Source organism: Anomalospiza imberbis, chromosome Z (assembly GCF_031753505.1).
Source record: "Anomalospiza imberbis isolate Cuckoo-Finch-1a 21T00152 chromosome Z, ASM3175350v1, whole genome shotgun sequence".
Lineage (NCBI taxonomy): Eukaryota > Metazoa > Chordata > Aves > Passeriformes > Viduidae > Anomalospiza > Anomalospiza imberbis.
In genome coordinates, this window is record NC_089721.1 from 29,482,931 (window position 1) to 29,504,582 (window position 21,652).

General features: G+C 39.8%; 2 protein-coding genes and 1 long non-coding RNA gene across 6 annotated transcripts in view; 2 read left to right on the forward strand and 1 right to left on the reverse strand.

The window, feature by feature from the left end:
• TJP2 (tight junction protein 2) overlaps positions 1-7,694 on the forward strand; it is a 64,153-nt gene extending 56,459 nt beyond the window's left edge. For all 4 annotated transcript variants that reach the window (XM_068176728.1, XM_068176726.1, XM_068176725.1 and 1 more), the window contains 7 exons: positions 210-420; positions 842-942; positions 1,312-1,524; positions 1,881-1,991; positions 2,876-3,217; positions 3,638-3,723; positions 6,770-7,694. In XM_068176728.1, coding sequence (XP_068032829.1) covers positions 210-420; positions 842-942; positions 1,312-1,524; positions 1,881-1,991; positions 2,876-3,217; positions 3,638-3,723; positions 6,770-6,941 — 1,236 coding nt within the window. In that variant the 3' untranslated portion in view covers positions 6,942-7,694. The remainder of the gene's footprint in view (positions 1-209; positions 421-841; positions 943-1,311; positions 1,525-1,880; positions 1,992-2,875; positions 3,218-3,637; positions 3,724-6,769) is intronic.
• On the reverse strand, positions 7,454-9,950 carry LOC137465038 (uncharacterized). The gene is made up of 2 exons (XR_010994540.1): positions 9,888-9,950; positions 7,454-7,887 (listed from the first exon to the last, which is right to left on the reverse strand). It is a non-coding gene; the product is annotated as an uncharacterized lncRNA (long non-coding RNA).
• Positions 9,951-13,928: 3,978 nt separating this feature from the next.
• Positions 13,929-17,292, forward strand: LOC137464617 (interferon kappa-like). Its single transcript, XM_068176060.1, has 2 exons — positions 13,929-15,079; positions 16,611-17,292. Exon 1 carries the CDS (start codon positions 14,524-14,526, stop codon positions 15,076-15,078), a length of 555 nt encoding a protein of 184 aa, XP_068032161.1. The 5' UTR covers positions 13,929-14,523; the 3' UTR covers position 15,079; positions 16,611-17,292.
• Positions 17,293-21,652: the final 4,360 nt, after the last annotated feature.

Here is a 21,652-nt window from a genome sequence, read left to right on the forward strand (position 1 = left end):
AATATGGTATAACTTCTTGCTCTTAACATTCTAAATATGGTATAACTTCTTGCTCTTAATATTCTAAATATGGTATAACTGTGGGAAAACATTCCACAAGGTGTGCTCTTATTTGGATACAAATATCCTGGTGTTCTTAGGATCCCATGTTCCAGTCACCTCCATTTGTTCCCACATGCACCACACTGACTGGCCTTTCTTGTTAACAGGATAAACATGCTTTGTTGGATGTCACTCCTAAAGCAGTGGACCTGCTAAATTACACCCAGTGGTTTCCAATTGTGGTCTTCTTTAATCCAGACAGTAAACAGGGTGTGAAGACCATGAGACAAAGGCTATGTCCTACATCAAACAAGAGCTCGAGAAAACTTTATGAGCAAGCAAACAAACTGAAGAAAACTTGTTCCCACCTCTTTACAGGTAAGGAAGAATGTTTTATTAACCTACTGACTAAGAGAGTAGTGTATGCGACTTTGTGAGTCTTGAGACATCTACTTATTGCTCTGTATGTTAATTCATGCAGGCTGGAACTAAAAGAGTGTGAAGGTATGGTCATGAGTAATGCCTGCCTTGACTTCTTTCAAATTTCTTTGTTCTGCCAAATTCTAATGGAGAAGAAATTGTGGGCTAGTGTACTGCCAGTAAAAGATAAGTGATTTAATAAGCTTAGAAATGGACCAACAATAAAACAAAAATACCATGGTTCTGTCAATGATCTAAATGAAATGGCTGTTTAACATTCTCACATACCTAAACCAAAAAGTGTTAAACAGCATAGAATGGATAAAGGATTGCATTGCATTTACCATGTTATATACACCTTTTCCTTCAATTTTTACAGCAACCATTAATTTGAATTCAGTCAATGATAGCTGGTATGGTAGCCTGAAGGATACAATTCAGCAACAGCAAGGAGAAGCAGTATGGGTATCAGAAGGAAAGGTAAGCAGTCAGTCCATACTCTCTGAAGCTATACAAGTGTTTCAAAGTATCTCTTGCCAGTAAAAATTGTTCCAAATTTCATTTGCCAGTGGTCACTAGGCTAGACAAATAGTCAGTTGATATATGTCTTTAACAAAAAAAAAATTATTATTCTTTCTGTAACACTTGGAGTTTTCATCACTAATGCTGGGCTAGGGGAGAATGATGATGAGGGATGAACTTCTACAGGACTTTTCGTAGCAATTCTGCATTAGTTTCTTTCAATTCTGTGAAGTCATTCCTGAGGGTTTGTTTGGCCTGATGTTGAGTCTTCACTGGACTTTAATTTATTTAATCTTTGTTCCTTACTTCTTACTGACTTTTGCCTAGATGGATGGCATAGAAGATGACACAGATGATCGTATGTCTTACCTTACTGCCATGGGTGCTGACTATTTGAGCTGTGACAGCCGGCTGATCAGTGACCTAGAGGATACAGATGGAGAAGGTGGTGCATACACTGACAATGAACTTGATGAGCCTTCGGAGGAAACAAGGATTTCATCTTTTAGCCGATCCTCTGAACCTGTGCATCACGAGGAGGTGAGATGATTGGATTTTTCAATAAGACTGAACTTTGGGCTTTCTGAAAATCTTTATGTGTGGCTTAAAAATCAGAGGCTTTTTTTAAACAGCAGCTTTACCTTGCTTTTGATAGTGTTTTAGATCTACCCTGTGAAGAGGAAAATAATAACAGCTCTGCTTTTCTGCCTAAATTTATAGATTTCTTGATGATGTCTCATGACTTTGAACTTTTCAATTACATTTGCAGTGATTGTAGTCAGGTTGCTGGCAGTCTTTTGACTCCTGGTTATTGTTCCCAAAATTATGAACTTGAGAGAGAGGAAAAATGATTGAATTACTGGCTACTGCAGTGATTTTATCTCTTTCTTTCACAGAGTTTAAAAAAGTTTACTCCAGAACCAAGGGCTCAGTTGAGAAAAGTTGGTAGCAGGGAGATCCTTAGAGAGCCAAGTCCACCTCCAGCATTCAAGCCTGAACCACCTAAGGTAAATTTGTAGAAACAAATCTGAATACAAACATCCTCTCTCTGGAGAATTCTCCAGGGTGGCAGATTGGAAAGAGCAATAGACATGGTCAGAGACTGAAAATATTGTAAGTGTGGACAGAAGAAATGACTGAAAGTGTTGCAGGATCAAGCAGAAAGAAGACTTACTGGTTAACAGTTCTTCTCAAATACATGTGATCTCTAATATGGAATAAGAAAGTAAACTCCTTTTTGTATCTACTAGCGAACTGAGAGGCACTTCTTTAGCTCAGCAAGATCAAAAGTAGGCTAATCACCAGGAAAAACATATCTCATGGCTATTACTGTGAAGCACAAAATCAGAATCTACCACCTGACCATCACTAGAAATTTCTGTTAACTGTGTGGTCAGGAATCATGCAAGAGGAAAAAAAAATACATATACTCTAAATATTCAAAATACAGCCCAAGTGTGCCTTGACTGTGAAGATAGGGCAGAGGAGGACATGCACAGTAAAAACAAAAGATGAATATAAAACATTAGGTTCTGTGCACTTCTAAATTTTAGGTCATGATACTTCACATTAAGCAGTAGTGAAAAATTATTTGGGGCATCAGTTTTCTCTGTACTGTACTCTAATACACATAGTTCTGGTAATCCTTAACAAATAGGACAAATAAATGTCTAAGAAGTCTGAATGTCCTGGTCTTCTATAGGCTGATGTGTAGTCTATAAGCATATGCCCAAAATGTTGCAGCAGTTCAAACATCTTTGAAGTGTTACGTCATATGAAGATTGACCTTGATAAATACATAGGCAAAGTGATTACTTTTAAGTTAAAGCCATCTTTTGAAACTAAAATTATACAGTTACTGATGTAAACTTTGTGGGTTTTATACTTGCAGGGTAAGTTACAAAACAGAGAGGATCCATATGACTTCCCCAAGAACTTTGACTCCAAGTTGAGTAATGTTGCTGTCAGCAGTGAGACTTCAACTGTATCAGCTAAAGCACCACCACCACCTGTTTCTGTGAAACCTGCCTTTGGGCGTCCCATTCTGAGAAACTCTCAGCCAGCAGTCCTGCCTGCAGAGGAGGAGGAGGAGGAGGCAAAGTTGGAAGAGGAAGGAAGTGAACAAGAAAATACTCCAAAATCAGTACTGAGGAAAGTAAAAATATTTGAAGAGATGGATCACAAGGCAAGGATGCAAAGAATGCAAGAGCTACAAGAGGCTCAAAATGCCAGGGTATGAAGAGATGCCTTTCCCACTCCTGTGCTTTGTGACCTATAGAACAGCCAGAGTCCTGAAAATTAAAATCATGCCCTTTGCATTGTGTTGCTTGTGGAGGGAGAAGTTTGGGAAACCACATGCAGAGACATACTCTCACTCATTGTGTGTATTTGTGTATAAAAAGAGGTCATATTTTAAGGTTTCCCGTTTTAACTATAAAAACCTGACTTCTAATAATCCTGTTGCTTTTGGCAATCCATTGTTCTCAAGTGTGCTTTGAATTATTACTTTAGTAAAAGATGATATAATTGTAGGAATATCAATAGGATATTACCAATTTGTGCTTTAATTCAGATGTAGTAGTGTCCTGCTGGATCCTAGATCCAAATATAAGATCAAAAAAGAACAATTATTTTCTTCTACTTTCTTTTAAAGCTTGAAATAGCCCAAAAACATCCGGATATTTATGCTGTCCCTGTCAAAACACAGAAGTCAGAACAGACCTGGTCCCAGCCATTGAGGTAAGGTATATCCAGTTCCAAACATTCTGTTTCGATTCTTGACTTTTGCTGGAAGGAGGAAAACTGATCTTGCCCGTTTTTGTTCATACAACTCATCCTGCCTTGGTATATTGTTTTGTTGTAATGCCTCAAAGATTATCATAAAGGTGGGGTAGAATTTTAGCAAACTCTTCAGTGAACTCATTTCAGGATTTTTTTCCTTTTAGTTCATTTATAGTAAGTTCATTTATAGTATTTGAGTCATCTGGGAAGAAACACTATATTGTTTCACTGAAATATTTGCAGGGACAGTTTTTTGCCCCAATCAGTTTTACAGAAGCTGGCCTGTATTCATGTCCTCTGATGTCCATTCTACCTGTGCTAGATACTTGATGACTCTTAGTCTATCCAAACAAATATTTGCTGTTCTAATAACACTTAATTACTTAAATGCTTCTTTTTTACAGAAACGTAGTTTGGCTAGGTAGGCTAAGAATGAAAGTTGATACAGGTGACTTTCGTGGTTTGACATGGAAGTGACTTTTTTTCAGGAAGTTGGGTCAAACTAATTAGTAATCAGGTTTGGATATTGGCACCTGGAGTGACCACTGAATGTATGGACATGCCTCTGAGAACACAGGGGGTTAAAAAGCAAGAACTCCCAGGGGAGCTGTCTTTTTCGGTTCCGGTCAAGGTGCTGTGCAGACTCTCCCCTGCCCAGCCACGGGCTGGGTGGGGGAGGGGAAGCCATGCGGCCTGGTCAAGGTGAGCTGAGGGATAGAAGGACTGGAACCGAGCCAGCTCCTGTGGACGGAAGGGTGGAGAGAAGCGGAGACAGAGAGTCCGACGGCACCTGTAAATTTGCTGGCGGAGGAGAAAGAGAAAGCGGGGGGGGAAGGTGCCCAGCCTTAACCTTAAAAATTAGCTTCTGAGCAAAGATTTAAGCCATCCAGGGAGTCTGAACTTTTAACCCTTTCCTGAGAAATGAAAGCTTTGTAAAATATTACTTCTCCTCGATTTAAAGTACAAGAAAGACCATCTAAGATCTAGGATGTTAGAAGAAGAAGTTTTTGAGTAAGAAGAGATGATAGAGTGGCTTGTAGCTAGACTTTTCTTGTTAGCCATAAACTGAAGCAAATTCTCCTGCAACAGAGACTGCATTTTAGAGAGATGCGGTGGTGAGCCAAGAGACCTGTTTCAGTGACTACCAACAGAGGAATAGAGAGAACAGAGAAAAGCTGAAGAGAGTGTAGTGATGCCCTGTGTCTTCAAGAAGAAGAGGATCTCTGTTCTTGAGACCCTTGGCCCCAGGGGAGGAAGAAAATGGGAGGGGACTGTGGTCCCAAGATGAGAAACTAAACTGTTATCTCTTTTAGTCCATGGCAAAGCATCCTTAAAAGAGCCCTGTGAGCAGTCTGTCCATGCACAGTGGTGAGAGAACTGTGACATGGAAAGGAGAGTGTCACCATGGCAGATTTTCTCTGGGCGGTTGCCATGTGTGACATGGAAACACAAGGGTGGCAATTGTGTTTCCTGGGGGAGTCTGTGGTGCAAGAGAGACTTCTCTCTCCTTTGAAGGACTAAGTATTGATTATCTAAAGAGTAGCAACTTAATCAAGAATCCTGGGTAGTGTCTCACTGTAGTCTTGTTTAAAAATTGAGTAAGAAGAGGAGTGTTTTAGAAGGTCTTCATCATAGATTTTAGTGTCTGTGTTTTTTATAGTAGTAGTAGTTTAATAATTTTTTTTTTCTTTGTTATTAAGCTTAAGCCTGCTCTGCTCTGTTCCTGATCACATCTCAGAACAATTATTTAAAAATGTACATTTTCATAAAGGCGCTAACATTGCGCCAGTATCAAACCATAACAGTGACCCATCAAATCTCATGAAAGTAGTAGTCTTTCATTAAAATTCAGTAAGTTCTGGATGGGTCGACACACTGCACATTTCTAGGAATTGACACATCTGCAAGAGCTAACACACTGCATGATGAATTTTTTCTTCTGCTCTTCAGGACTCCTAATTTTTTCTTGCATCTTAGCAATAGCCAATAGAAATGGAACTTTTTTTCCCTAGTGAGTCAAATGCTTTGATGTCATGGTAAATAATCTAAAATGCAAAGATGGAAAACTGGTATTTTCTGGATTTCTTGGCAGGTTCAGAAAAGCATTATTTTTTATATAGCATTGGAAGCTTTATAAAAGTAACAGAATTTAATATTTCACCATGTTTGCAGAGTGTTTGCTTACATGTAGAAATCAGTGTTGTTGGCTTTTTACAGGAGTGTTAATGATTGGCCTAGAAGGGACTATTTAATCCCTGGGAGAAAGATGTAAGCAGAATACCATCTTTTTTTTCCAGAGCATGAGTTGCAAAAATCATGGGTTTGAAACTGAGGAAATACCCTGCCTTGACAGATTCTATTTTTCTATGTCTGCTTAATGTCATGTCAAATGTGTAGCACCACAGTGTATAGAAAGCAAATGTGTGAGTTATTTCTGCCCACTTTTAAGGCTAAGAGCCTTAGTGAGGGCCGTGAGTGAAAAGGCTACCAATTTAAGAAATGTCACACAAGAAGTCTTTGGACTTTGAGACAGAAGACTGAGGATGCAAAAGGAGAAGGAGGCATAGAAAAAATTCTGTGCAAAACTAATTAAGGGAGATGTCAGTTGGGGTTGTAGCAAGGCTGGAAACCTCTCTGCTCAGGGAATAGAGTACTGTCAAACTATTGATGTTTCGAACTATTGATGTTCCAAATTTTAAACTGCACACACAGTGTGCAGTTTAAAATTTGAATTTTGGCATTTTTCCAGGTAGGTTGAGTATATCAAATCTGAGGATCATCCTCCAGCTTAATGGAAATAAGATGCTTCTCTAGATAGGTTTACCATAGTCATGCAGTTTTTTATTGGCTAGAAGGGGTTTCATTTGCTCCATCTGCCTTTCTGTATGTGGCCATAAAGCAGATATCAAGCACAACTATTTTTTGGTTTTTCATAATGGGAATAGACATTATGTCTATCTCATTCTCTTGCTCTCTATCTCTTTCTCATATTCTGCTATGTTAGCTCCAGGCCTCCAGAACCCCAGAAGGCTCCTGTTAGACCTTACCTGGAGAACCGTGTCAGTCACGGCAGCGATGCAGAGGAGGAGAAGGAGGAGTACCGCCAGCAGCTGACAGATCATTCTAAGAAGGGCTATTACGGACTGCCATTCAGATACAGAGACACAGAATTGTAGGCTTGCTAGCATGTCCGTGTCTAACACTCTTCTGAGGTTTCTTCCTTTGCAGCCAAAGTGGAACAGTAATTAGTCTTGAAAGCTGTATTTTTACTGAGGGTGGTGTTAGGGGAGTTGGTGTTACTCAACTCAGACATATCTATACACTGGAACTGGAAGAGTATTTTTTGGGGATATTATTTTGTCAGAGTCTATGAAAAGAAATCACTATTTGCCTGAATGCTGTTGCCTGTTTTATAAGGACCAAATCCTTAAAGTTTGTGTTAATTCTTGGCATTTTCATATTTTAATATAAGCCCCCCTTTTTCCTTTTTATTAATGCTGCCTTTTTGGACTGTTCTGCTGTGTTATAAAAGTATGATCCCAGAGATAGACTTCTAATGCAATAGAACTAAATGTGAAAGTGTATTTGAAGAACAGTAAGTGCCTTTAACAAGAAGCATCTGAAGCTGTTTGTTTTGACATATGATACTTGGTGCAAAGCCATAACACACTAAAAAGGGGATTGACTGTTTTACCTATCTTTATTTTTTATCAGTTTCATGGTAACAATTTTCCTTGCATGTTATTTTTCTAAGTTCATAGATGGATATACTATATTCATAAATACTGACTGTACATATTAAAGGTGCAATTGAATGGGTGGTTGGAAAAGACCAGGATGTGCTTAAACAGAGAAAATGGTGTAGAAAATTCAGTCACATATTAAAATTTACACAGACTGCAAATAATAAAGTATATATTCTAGACAAACATTGTGTATCTCATTTTTCTTTTCCATAGTATTAGTTTAGAATTGCTGACTTTCATGAGTACACTGTTTCAGTTCAGGGTCTCCTCTCCTGTTCAAGTAACTGGGAAACATCACTACTGATGTGCTTCACACTTTCTGAACATCATTTTAAAATCTGCTGTGAATTAAAACTGGTGCAAAACTATGGAGTTCCTGCAAGGCACTTACTTCTAGAATATTAAATTTTGCCTCACCATTTGTGCTCTTTAGCCTTATACAATAAAATTCTTCAAAGTATAAAGAAGAAAGAAAAATTTCTTTTGATCATACAATATGAAAGATGGTTTTCTAATGGTCTTCTAAAAATAAAGTGCCTTCCAATCCCTAACCATTATATTCTATATTAGGACAATGTTCTTCACTGGGAGGGTGGTTCGGCACTGACTGGAACAGCTCCCCAGGGCAGCTGTCACCGAACCAGCCTGACAGAGTTCAAGAAGCACTGGGACAATGCTTTCAGGTACATGGTGTGACTCTTGGGGATGGTCCTATGCAGGTCCAGGAGCTGGACTCACTGATCGTTGTGGCTCCCTTCCAACTCAGGAAGTCCATGATTCTGTACCACTCGCTTAGAAAAGGTAGATTTTTCTTGTTGAAGCAATAGGATAAGGAAACTTGTGCTGCTTAGATTAGAATAATTTAGATTGGAAAAGACCTCCAAGATCATCAAGTCCAGCCATAAACTGAAAAGTGCCAAATCCACCACTGGACTATGTCCATACCACACCTGAACATCTTTTAAATTCCTACAAAGATGGTGACTCAACTGCTTCACTTGGGCAGTTCTAATGCCTGGCAGCTCTTTCTATGAACAGATTTTTCCTAATACCCAGTCTAAACCTCCCCTGGTGCAACTTGAGCCCATTTCCTCTTGTCCTGTCACTTGTTACCTGGGAGAAGAGGATGACCCCCCGCTCACTACCAACCTCCTTGGTAGAGAGCCCCTGAGCCTCCTTTTATCCAGGCTAAACACCACCAGCCACTTCTCACAGGACTTGTGCTCCAGACCCTTCACCAGCTCCATTGCCCTTCTCTAGACCTCTGCCACCTCAATCTCTGTCCTGCAGTGAGATGACCAGAACTGAGCACAGCACTCAAGGTGTGGCCTCAGCAGTGCCAAGGACAGGGGGACAATCCCATGTCTGGTCCTGCTGGCCACACTTGCTGGTACAGGCCAGCATGCCATTGGCCTCAGATGGGCATGCCGCTGGTTCATGCTCAGCTGCTGTTGACCAGCACCCCCAGGTCCTTTTCTGCTGGGCAGCTTTCCAGCCACTTTGTCCACAGTCTGTGGCACTGCTTAGGGTTGTTGTGACCCAACATGAGGGTCATTCAAAAGGGCAGTCTCGTCATGTTAAACCTCATACCCCTGGCCTTGGCCCATCAATCCAGCCTGTCCAGAGCCCTCGGCAGAGCATTTCTACCCTCGAGAAGATCAGCACCCAACTTGGTGTCACCCACAGACTTACTGAGGGGGCACTTGATCCCTTTCCAGATCACTGATAAAGAGAATACCAATGTAATATAAATATGTGATATAAATATACAGAACACGTGAAATATATCCATTTAAATGCAGTGTAACAGAGCTGAGGGGTCATTCTCCTAGAGAAGCTGTTTGAGCTGGGTCCGTACTGCGGCGACCAGGGTTATTGCGGTACCCGGGGCTGCTCTGGAGGTTGGGAGGCCCGTCTGGTGCTGCCAGCAGATGGCGGGAGGTGCTGGCGGCACCTGCGGGCTGCCATCGGAGCTGCCCGACTTCCAGCCACAGCCCAGGTGGCGCGGGCATCGGGACGGGCAGACGGGACGTGCTGCGGATGGGTTGCAGCAGCTCCCTTGCCCACATCCCCGTCCCTGCTCACTCAGGGATCATCCAGCTCAATCAGGATGAAGAGGCAGAACTTTATTGGATTAATGGGGAAACACTCTGACAAGTGATGAGGAAAGGGCTGAGCTATGCTTTTTTGCCTCAGTTTTGAACGGTAAGAGCAGTAGACCTCAGCCTCCTGAGTTGGAAGACAGGATCTTTACAAATTATGTAGTCTATAAGGATCGAGTGCTGCTCAGCCAGTTTGCAGATGACATGAAACTAAGTGCTGCATGTGACACAAAAGCAAAATTATGGGATGCCATCCAGAGGAAACTGGACAAACCTGAGAAGTGGGCCCACAAGAACCCCATGTAGTTCAACAAGTCCAAGTGCAAGGTGCTACATGTGGACCACAGAATACCAGACATGAGTACAGAGTGGGAAGTGAACTCATTGAGAGTATCCCAGCAGAGGAGGACTTGTGGGTTCTTGTGGCAGAAAACTTAAATATGAGGTAACAGTGTTTACTGGCAGCCCAGACAGCCAAACGTGTCCTGGGCTGCATCCAAAGCAGCGTGGGTAGCAGGGCCAGGGAGGGGATTCTGCCCTCTGCTCTGGTGAGACCCTACCTGCAGGGCTGCATCCAGCGCTGGAGTCCCAGCACAAGAAGGACATGGATCTGTTGGAGAGAGTCCAGAGGAGGCCATGAAGATGATTAGAGGGATAGAGCAACTCTCCTATGAATAAAGGCTGAGGCAGCTGTGGTTGGTCAGCCTGGAGAACAAGAGGCAATGGCTTTAGGTTGAAGGAGGGTAATTTTAGATATTAGGAAGAAAATCTTTAAGCATGGTGAGACACTGCAACAGGCTACTCAGATAAGCTGTCGATGGCACCCTAGCAGTGTTCAAGGCTAGGTTAGATGGAACTCTGAGCAACCTAGTCAAGTGGAAGGTGTCCTTGCCCATGGCAAGGAGGGTTGGAACTAGATTATTACAGGATCACAGAATCAGTTACATTGGAAAAGATGTCTGAGATCATCGAGTCCAACCTTTGATCAAACACCACCTTGTCATCTAGACCATGGCATCAAGTTTGCCATCCAGTTATTTCTTGAAATCACCAGGGATGGTGATTTTACCACCCCCCTGAGCAGTCCAGTCCAATGCTTAACAACCCTTTCCATTAAGAAGTTCTTCCTGATGTCCAACCTGAACCTGAGGCTGTGTCCTCTTGCCCTATCCCTAGAAGAGGCCAACCCCCACCTGGCTGCACCCTTTTTTCAGGCAGTGGTAGAGAGCAATAACGTCACCCCAAAGCCTCCTTTTCTCCAGGCTGAACACCTCCAGCTCCCTCAGGCACTCCTCACTGGACTTACAAGGTCCCTTCCAACCCAAGCCATTCTATCACCAATAAGAGAGAAGACTGGCACACATAGCTGTATGGAAAGCGTAACAGAAAAAAATATTTTCTTTTAACATGAGCAGTGTCAAGCTAGATGGGGAGGAAGCTGTCTTGTGCCAAGCCAAACCCACTCCAACTCCTTTGTTACACACGGACTTTTTAAAATCAGTGTGTTTTCTGAATGGTGAAAAGAAACTGATATCTAGAGTAGATTAAATGGTTCAACACAGGGTAGTTATAAGAGGTCAAAAGAATACTATTTTGTAGGAATGTTTTGTCTCAATGCTTCATTTGCCATCCTATACACAGATTGAATTTAGACTTTCCATTTGCCTTGGTGCCTGAGATAAAAGAATCCATGGATAGTAAATATTAATTTAATTTCTCTATTGCATTATAAAATATAATATAAAGTTTCCATTAGAGAAGTAATTTACAGCACTTTAAAGATGTTAGAAAGACAAAATTGTGCATATGTTTAGCTTTAGTCTTCCTGTAATTAATACATATATAGCTAGACGATCTTTTAGGAGCAAATCTTTTTTTGTGAATTGAAGACTAGATAACCTTTCCAAAATAATGATCTGCTAGGTCTTGGAAACACAGCTGTGTTTTGTCAGCTCTTTTCTTCATTTAATTCTAGCTTAGAGTAGTTGGTCTGTGCTTCACCCACAGGCAGAGAAATAAACAGTAATCTGTACTGCAGCTTCATATCACTCAGTTACTCCTTCCAGTCATTACTTTTAATGAATTGTTTGTTCCTGAATGAGCAGTAAAGGTAGATGATTAGAGTAGATCGTGTTCTGAATCATGCAATGTCACTACTATCCTTTGCTCAGTGCAATAATCAAGAAACTATCTGACCATGGAGGAACAATTTATTGTTACTAGACACACACACACACAAAACCAAAACTGAACAGAAACCAAACCCTGGTGGACTAAGTCAAGTGTAATTGTTCTGTGAGAAAGTGTAGACAACATGTTAAGACAGACAAGAGAATAAGACACCCAATCTTCTTAAGAAATAGGGAAGAGACCGTCTTCTATTTTTTCCTCTGTGACACTCAGTATGGTGTCCCGAGATCTTCACTAAGAAGGAAACTTGGACAAACCTATTTTGCAAGAAGAAAGAAAGAACTTGTGTGTCTGGGAGATATAATAAATATGACAAAGTTTATCTGTTTAGATCACTAAAGATTAAACTCATATAATAGCTACAGTTTTGGAAAAATACTTGTGTATAATTTATGGAAATTGTTGTAGCATGAGGGAATAATTTTCTTGAAGCATATATGATTTTTACTGATTTCTGATGCACTTCTGTTTTCCAAAGTAATAAATATTCCCAGTAAGTGAAAAAATTTAATCTTATATTACACTTCTTGTATCCCACTCTGATTGTTGTTACTCTCTGTTGTCATAGGTGACAGGGGATACATTTTTCCTTACACTGGCAGTACATCCATCCAGTCCAAGTTTGCTTAAGCAACTTTTTAAAGCCTCCCAAATACCTACATGCTGAACATAAAGGAAGCTCTAAACCAGTATCATCAATCTGCTTGGAGTGACTACCAGATTGGGAATGAAGCCAACTACATAGCAGTGGGTACAACAACAGAACGAAAAAATACTGCTGGAATGAGGCCTAGAGCCATGAAGTATGTCACAAAGGGAGGACTATGGGCAGGATGGCTTGCTGATGGGGTGACAGGTCCTCAGGAGGATTGTAGCTGACCCTTACTGCCACACTTGGCCAGGTGAAAATGGGAGTGACACCAAAGTGTCCCTGTTGTGCTGTGTTCCACCCTTACACAAGACCCACCGGTTTTGTAATCTCTCTCTGTATCCTTCATTAACATATACACTGGCTGCCCCCTCTCCGCACTCATGCTGGCAGTAACTGTATTTGGCTGCAGTCTCACATTCACTTCTCCCATATGTATAAACTGTACTTGAAATCCTTCATGGCAGAGGATGAGAACATGAGCACCTTGCAGGCAAGTCAACGGGCTTGTTCCTCTCTCCTCCCTAAAGCAGGGATACCTCTTTTGCAAGATTTGATCCCCAGCTGTGTCAGAGTGCATCTGGGAACACTTGCACATAGCACTGTACATTTTTTTCATGTCTAGTGAATCTGTCTCTGGAAATCTAACAAGAAGCTGTAACTTGATGTCCCAATAAATGGAACTATTGGTGAATCTGTGTTTGAAAGTTCTTATTCAAGTCAACCAGACTGTGTTGAACCCTTGAACTGCACAATTTGTGACTCTTTGATTGCAAATGGTGCCAGACCAGACTTACAGTGTAACCAACACCATGGGAGTCTCTTGGATCTCATTGAACGTCACTGGACTTAGAGCAACAAGTTGGTTCTAATCAGAAATTAAGCCAAGCTGCATCTAGCCCCTCTGTTCTCTGGGAACCACCTGGGAAACAAGGGGATTTATTTTCTGCCAGTCTTCTATACTCTTTATACAAAAAATACACAGCCAGGTCTCAGACTAAAAAACCAGTTTATCTGACCTCTTCATCCAGACAGTATGACTTACAGACTATTGCCTTTCTCATCACACATATATTCACAGGAGATGGGGGGACAACAAAATGGCAGTTTAAGACCAGCTTTCACCAAACTAAAATCAAAACCAGGGACCAGATATCCCAAAATACTGTGATAGCCATAACTGCCTCTATTACATTGCATGGGAAAGCAAACGGCTGAATTGTACTTTTTGTCCTCCATATTCATTCTCTTCCCGTTTATTGTCAGAATTCAGACCTGTACTCAATTGACATTAATAATTTCTCAGTTACTCATATGAGGGAAAAAGAGAATTTCATTCAAGTACCAAACTTCGTCCCATGTCAGTGTGTTTGTATTTGCAAGGTGTTTATTTTGTCTAAGTGAGATTAAGGCTTCATTTAATTATCAGTGTTTATGTATCAAAATCCACATATTAATACACATTTTTATACACACACACACACACACATATTTTAATGATATGTATCCATAAAAAGTAAAAGTGAGGAGAAATAAAACATTTTTCCTAAAAGAACATAGGAAGAGAAAGTTTAATGGAAGCTTGGAAGTATAAATTATACTATAGGAGACAAGATGGCAGTAGTATTCAGCAGGTCCCTGACCAGTCATTGAAAATATTACTTCATTTCAGCTTATTCTTCCACTGCTAGAATATTAAGAAAACAAGTGTTTCTGTAACTCTTTATTTTGAATTCTGATTATACATCCTATAGAATTTTAGTAGTAGAGAGAATAAATAATCTAACATATCTATAAATATTCTAATATCCAGCTGAAATAAAAACAAAGTAGCAAAACAAAACAAAACAAAATATTATGAAGTCATAAAGCAGAAAATGAAAGTGTTGCAAAAGCATGCACAGGGGGGAAAACCTTAAAAACCAACAAATGATGAAAGAAAACTTCTCCTACAGAATAATTAAATGTCAAGGTTTTGAAGAAATGGGAGTCTACAAATAACTTCAAAGCAACCAGCATAGCACTCAGAGTTTATACACTGGAAAGAAGGAACATTAGAGCTTTCCTTACCATGAATACTTTTGGCTTGATACAGATTGGCCTCATACTGTCAAGCACCACCATCATCTCCAGTCTTCAGTGCAACCACCTCCCTTTGCAGCAAAGAAAAGTGATCGAGAACAGCCTGAGACTCTTGGATAAAATGGGAAAAGAGTTTCCCCAACAATGTCTAAGAGAGAAAATGTCCTTCAGATTTCCTACGCAGGTTCTGCAGCCCAGGCAGAAAGAGACTGTTGGAGTTGCCATTGAAGAGATCTTCCAACATATCTTCTATATCTTTAGCAAAAATCTGACTCTAGCTGCTTGGGATGGAACAGTATTGGATCAGTTCCAAAATGGACTTTATCTGCAAATTGAGCAATTGGAGGCATGTGTAATTGAAAAGCACACCCAGCACTGTCGGAGTAAAGAAGTCAGCAGGTTGAAATTGAAAAAGTATTTCCAAGAAATAGACTTTTTTCTTAAAGATAAACAACACGACCTGTGCTCTTGGGAGATCAGCCGCGCAGAAATGAGAAGATGTCTCCAGCTGATTGATAAAGTGACAAGGAAGCTTAAAAACTAAGGTACAAAGATTTTAACCTCACATAATTTATAATATTAATAATCAAATATTATAAACAACATTTATTATTTGTTCTGTGATCTATCTTGTGGTGGTGCTGTAGTTAATTTTTGTTGTATTTAAATTATGCTTCTAAAATTTAATTTTGCAAATGTAATGCATTATTTAATGTAATGTAATTTGTTTCCTTGGTAAGTAAGCTGTCTACTCTAGCTATAAATTAATCTATAATAATTTTCAGTGAGGGTTACTCCCTAGGAAGATATTGCAGCCTTTGACAGATAGTGGCATCTTATGGTGTTTTCTGCTGAGAAACATGCAGATAACTTCCATCTCCATTTCACCTACAAGCAGAGAATCACATATTTGTGAATGAACTACACATCCCACACCTTACAGGAATTGCTAGATTTGTACTGATGCAGACTGCATCAAAGATAAAGTAATACACTGCTTATTTAAGTGAGCCTGACTTAGGTTGAGAATATGCATTTTTTTCTTTGAGAGTTTGTATCCTCTTTTCCAAGCAACTAACTATTTTTACATTCAAGTAATTCTAACATTTGCTTTGTTCAAAGATGTAAAATAATTCCAGAAAGATTTGCCTACATAGTACATTTTTTGCAGTAGTTATGGCTTCTGAAGTAACTTCCCAATTGGACGGTGTTACTTTTAGTTGAAATATATTACTTCTAACTGTTTGGGGACACGGGTTTTATTCCTTCCTGCAGTGTTTCCAATTCACTTCAATTTTTTTTCATAAGATTATTTGAAGTAACTTTTCTATGTAAAAGTACGCTAAAGCCACATCTCTCTGTGGCACATTCTACTTGTTCATGGATACATTCACCCTGGCTACTGCAACCTCAAACATCACCACCCAGCGCTGTGCTTTATTGCTGCATGAAATTTGCCTCTTTCCCTTTGCTCACAAATTGAACCATATAGATATATAGCCCTCCAATTAATTTCCCCTCCAAACCACACAACTTTCAGTAATAATTACAATATAATCAAATTTCTTTAAACAGCTTGCAGTAAAACTGAGCCAGGATTTTACCCTTGGGAAACTGTCCCTGGGTAACTCCATTTCAAAGAATGTGATTTCCCTAATCACTTGCTATGAGAGGAACGGAGGTATATCAAGTCTCTTTTACCCAAAGAATAGAGTTAAAAATTTGGTAAAACCCCAAAAACTTAAAAAAAATCCAAACAAACATCTGTCTGTAGCCATCCTGATGTACATTTGGCACAAGCTTCTGGATCTGGCATAAAGAAGCAGAGGAGAGAGCATATCTGTGGATCCCAAAAGAGGGTGGTGATAGTCCTGGAGGGCTGAAACTGCCAGAGGTTGGATTAAGCATCAGGTAAAGAGCAGCTTTAAAGCTGTTTCTGATCTCCAGCCATTCTGAAAAGTATTGAACGGGGAGAAAATAAAAAGTGTATCTAAGCAAAAAACTGACTGGTACAAACAGGAGTGATGGTGCATTGGGTCTCAGGTGTTGTATCTATGACACAGGTCTCTTTTGCAGGGTGTCCATACTCTTCTTTCTACCACTGATGGATGCAAGGTAAAGGAGAGATGGCAGACATGGATCTCATGGATGAAGCTGAAAAACCAGAAATAAAACCAGCTAGCAACTTCACCATAATCCAGAACAACAAAAAAGACCAAAAAACCAGTGTAAATTATCAGAGTAATTGTTCCACCTGGTGACACCCTGCCACATTACAACAAAATATGTATTTCTTTGCTTCATAACTAACAGCACTTGAAATGGACCCACCCTGGGACTGTTTCAAATTTCATTTCTGTTGCTTGTTTGTTATTTGTACTTCTCCAAACCTGTACAATAAAATTACATTCAGCCTACTTACCCTTCTGGTTCTGATATCTTTGGGTGGCTATTGCAATGCAGAAAACTGTTACTGAAATGGTCACACTTTTACAGAAATTTGGAAATAGCATGAAATATTTTTCAGCTGCTCCCTTGTCAGGGATTCCTGTTTTTATTGCCTAACTTGTCTGCAATGGGAACATATTAATTTATGGCCCATTAATTTTCCAGAAACTTTTGTATTATTAAGTTTTCTTTTTAATTCATAGCTCTCCTAAAAATCTCCTCATGAAATAAAAATCTGTTTTGATGCATTTCAGTCAACATAGTACTTTACAGTGTGGACAAAAACCAGAATGGGCACTAGAGGGCAAAGTGAAATTAGAGACAAATGTAAGAATTTTAGGTGAATGTACATGTGTTTTGGTAGGACAGTGTTTCAGGTTTTTATGAGCTTATTGGCATGCTTATCAATAAAGTGCTATTGGTCCACAGAAGGGAATTCAAAGAAAAATTAACCATTCTTGAAAAAAACTAGAAGATCTCAGAGGTGAAGGAAAGGAGCTCATAAGGCAATACTTGATTTCAATTCCTTTTTGGCCAGCTGTGAGGCAACTAATTATTTGTATTGAGACAATTTCTAGAAGACATTTAAATACAGGGTCCCTGGAATAGTCAAAATCAGTGAACAAATAAAAGGGAAAAAGAAAATTACAAGCCAATATGCCGTTGTTTTATTCTTACTTTCAAGAAAGGTAAGGATTCTTAAATGTAAGGTAAGAAAGAGATGCAGAAGATAATTTCTCTTCATCTTGCCCTTGTAGCATTTTGGAGTAATATATATTTCATTGCAATTGTGTTACCAGGGGAGCTGTGTATTATGCCCCCGGCTAGCTAAAACTTTCTGGTATTTCTTCCAGTTAGTATTTTTCTAGAAGTTAGATAAGGCAAATAGATTACATTATTTTCAAATGGAAATTAATAAAACAGTAAATGTGAAGTCTCAAATCCTCATGGAAAGTTTAGCATTGATGAAACAAAATCCTTCCAAGAAGGGACTGATTGTAAGCCAAGAAGCTTCATAAATTTTTCCACAAGGCTCACACACCAGTGCTGTGCAGCACAGGTCCCAGTCACAGCCATGGCTGTACTCACAGCTAGTCTCACAGCACCTTGTTTATCTGTGTGCTGGACTTAACTGTGTTGCACTTTTGGGAACACTAAAAACGGCAAGTTTTCATTTATGCAGGGTTAGTTTTCCAGCACAGATTTATGGGGCTAGGGTCAAAAGCCTTGTCTTCCACATGAAATTTAAGAATAGCTGCAGCAGAACTGAAGAATGCTTATTCCAGACTTTATTTTGGAAAAAAAATTATTCACAAAGCTCAGTCAACTATCAACTACAGCTGTTTAGAGCACTTTGTCCATGGGTTTGGCTTGTTCCATCAGGTCTGACTTAATTTTTAAATTGTGGAAATTAAAAAAAAGGCAAACCCAAACCAGAAGAAAATGCCAAAACAGGACAAAAGCCTGTGGAAATAACTCTCCAAACAATCACCCAGGATTAGCCCTTGTTGCTTGTCCTTCAGTGCAGCCTTGGGAAAAGTTACAGGGGTGGCTGTGGTGGAGCAGGCAGACCCACACCAAGGCTGGGGCTGTGGGCAGGGAAAAGGATCAGGAACTGCTCATGGGAAGGCAATGCCTACAGACTGCTACATCCTGCCGGTCGTCACTCCTTCAACTCCAGTCTGCCCCTTGTTAGGGATAGCCCTAATCTGTTTTTCCTCTCCCAGTTGTGGAGGAACACTGGATTCTTACAGGGAGCAATCAGGGAGAGGACCAAGAAATGAGGATGACAAAGATACAGAGTAAATCCTAAAAGAAAATGTCAGTTCTCAGTTTTAACTGACAGAATGAATTTACTTTGCTTCAGAAATTTAATGCAAAGCAAAATAATATGAACAAAGCAAGTAAGATTGCAATTGATAATTTCTAACAAGGTGATTGCTTTTTAATATTCAAAAATCTTCTAAACCTCATAAAGGCAGGTATGAGTCATTTGTACCAAAATTTCCCACAATTCTGGCATCATGATATCCTCAGGAAGGTGCAAAGGCTAAAGGCTTTTTCCATTCTGAGCTCCCAGAGGAGCAATCATCTGTCAGGGAACATGAAGACAATCTTTCTTCTCAACCTTCATCCTTCCTAGTATCACAGCCCAGTCTGCAAACTAGAGGGAAACTGCAGTGCTGCTGTGGGGCCATCCCTCTGCAGCCACACACTGCCAACCTCACGATGCTTCCAAATACCATTCAGGCTCTTCAATAGTTGTGTCCTGAATTAATTATTTTTCTTTCTGTATGACTTCAAAACTGATATCCCATCTCACGTGGACTGGTTTAATTTCAGTGGAGGTGAGGAAGAAGCAACGGCAAGTGATGAGCAGATAAGCACAGGGAAATTCATGTGCTGCCTCAGTTCTCTACACAAGAGGCTGCACGGTTGGCGCATTTTCTAGAACCAACCTTGCTGAGCCCAAGTGTTCACAGTAAAAATCCTAAAACCACATTACCTTAATCAATGAGGAATTCAGTGTTCTAAGCAAATATATCATCTGCCTTTGAACACGTAAAAGTAAATACAATTAACATTCCCTTCTAAAAAATAACTGTTAAAGTATGGAAGTGTATTTGCAAAGTCAAAATCCACACTCAGTAGATTACTGAGATTTCAAATAGCATTATCTGGCCCCTGCACACCAGTTACCAACACATCTACTCACTGTAACTTTCACTGTCTACACTATTCCTTAAGTTTCTTATCTTGGTAGACCAGAACCTGAACAATTTTCTCTGGATTTAACTGGAGTACTGTGTTACAATTCCCAGAAAGGAAATATCTTATATTTATATAAAACAGAAAGCTTTCCTTCAACAAAGTGATAAAGCCTACCTGACTTCAACTATTTTTCAAAATGTTGCTCTCTCTTCAATCAATACTTTCTTTTAAAGTCTCTTTGGATTGAGTTGTACTCTGTTCTGGTCTCCACTTTTTGGGAAAAGCTTGCATTGGCCATAACAGACTTTTTCTTGAGATTATAATATTTTAATAATCAAAAATAAGTTCCTGCTGCCTGCCACATAACTCAGAGTGTTGTCCTTGTATATTAAATCCAAATATTAAATCCAGTCAGAGCTACTCACTTGTATGTTAAAAGGATTTACGTTGGACATGATTACTGATCATTAGAAGTCTTTCAAGATATTAAACACTTAGTTTGCTTTCTCTTTTTTCTTCTTGGTTTGTTTGTTCGTTTGTTTGATTGTTTGTTTTTAAAGAAAAATAGGGCACATCTCTCTCTCTTTCCCAGTTCCCACAGTTCAGTATTTCTGCAAACCATTAAATTCCTAGAAAATGCTAGAAGCTAACTTCCATTATAAGAGACTTGGTCAGGACTAACACTTCAATGAAGTGAAATCTCCCAGCCCATCTAGCAGTAATTCCTCTTTATTATTGTAGTAACAAATTTGATGGGGTTATGGGTCTCATCCAGCAATGAAACTGAGAGCAGTGAATTAGGAGGCACAGATAGTGTAGAAACAGAATTTCAAAACTGGGTATGTCTTTGATATTTAGTTAATCTTTTCACTGCCTCCAAAGCAAAACCTGTGAATTCCCATGCTGCTGGAAAGAGGCTAATTGGGAATAAGAAGAAAGGACGTGATGGAGGATAAAGGCCAGGTTTTTAAAAGGAAAATGAGAGATGTTATTTACACTGCTTCCTGAAAGAAAAATAAATTGTAGAACATTTATTTTAAAATAAAAAACTAGATTATATTGTCCCTGAATATGCAGATTCAGATTCCCTAAGAACAGTAAAACCAGGTTGTAATAACCAGCCTAAAAAGTCATTCTTTGCATCATAAAAATAAGTTGCTTCCATGTGGAAAAGTTTTAATGAAAAACAGAATCAAGTTGTGCTACAGAAACACAATGGTTTGCATTTTTATCCTACGCAGAGGAGATAGTAGCTTTCTGCTGTTTACCTCAGCCTGGGGATTAGGGTAATATTGTAGCTTCAATGCTTGAAACCAGTGCTTGAAAATAATGAATCCCCTGAATCAGCATGTTCCCATAGAGTTGAGGGGCTGGTTATAAGTACACCGGTCAATCTAGGGGCCATATGACCTGCTCCCTCAGAGACTCACAGGAGGGTAAGGCATGTAAGGAGGGTAAAGCTGTCACATCTTTTCCAAATGATATTTTGGGAGGTCTGGACAGGAAAGGTGTCAAAATGCAAAAGGATGCACAAAGGTGAACAGGCTGGCTGGGATCATATTTTTTCTCCAAAAGCATTTCCAAACACCATTTTTCACCTGATAAAATTGCCAAAGCTAACTCTCCTGCCAGGTGTGTATCTGTTTGGTGGACCCTTGTGGTACAATGGGTGCCTCCCTCAGTACAGCTGTTTTCATGCTAAAGCAGCCAGAAACTTTGGTGTAAGTTGCTCTGTTAGATGATGTCAGCAAATCAGCTCTGGTGAGGTAGGACCTGTTTGCAAGCCAGGGTCTCTGCTCAATTTATACAATCTCCTGGGTGTGAGAGGTGTGAAGATGGCATGGCTGCTGCTTCCTCTTTTGCCCAGCTTGAGAGTACAGACAAAAGCACTGACACTTTTCCCTATTACTTGCTTGCAGTGAAGAAGACTTTGCTTCCCCTGCTGCCTGCACAAAGCC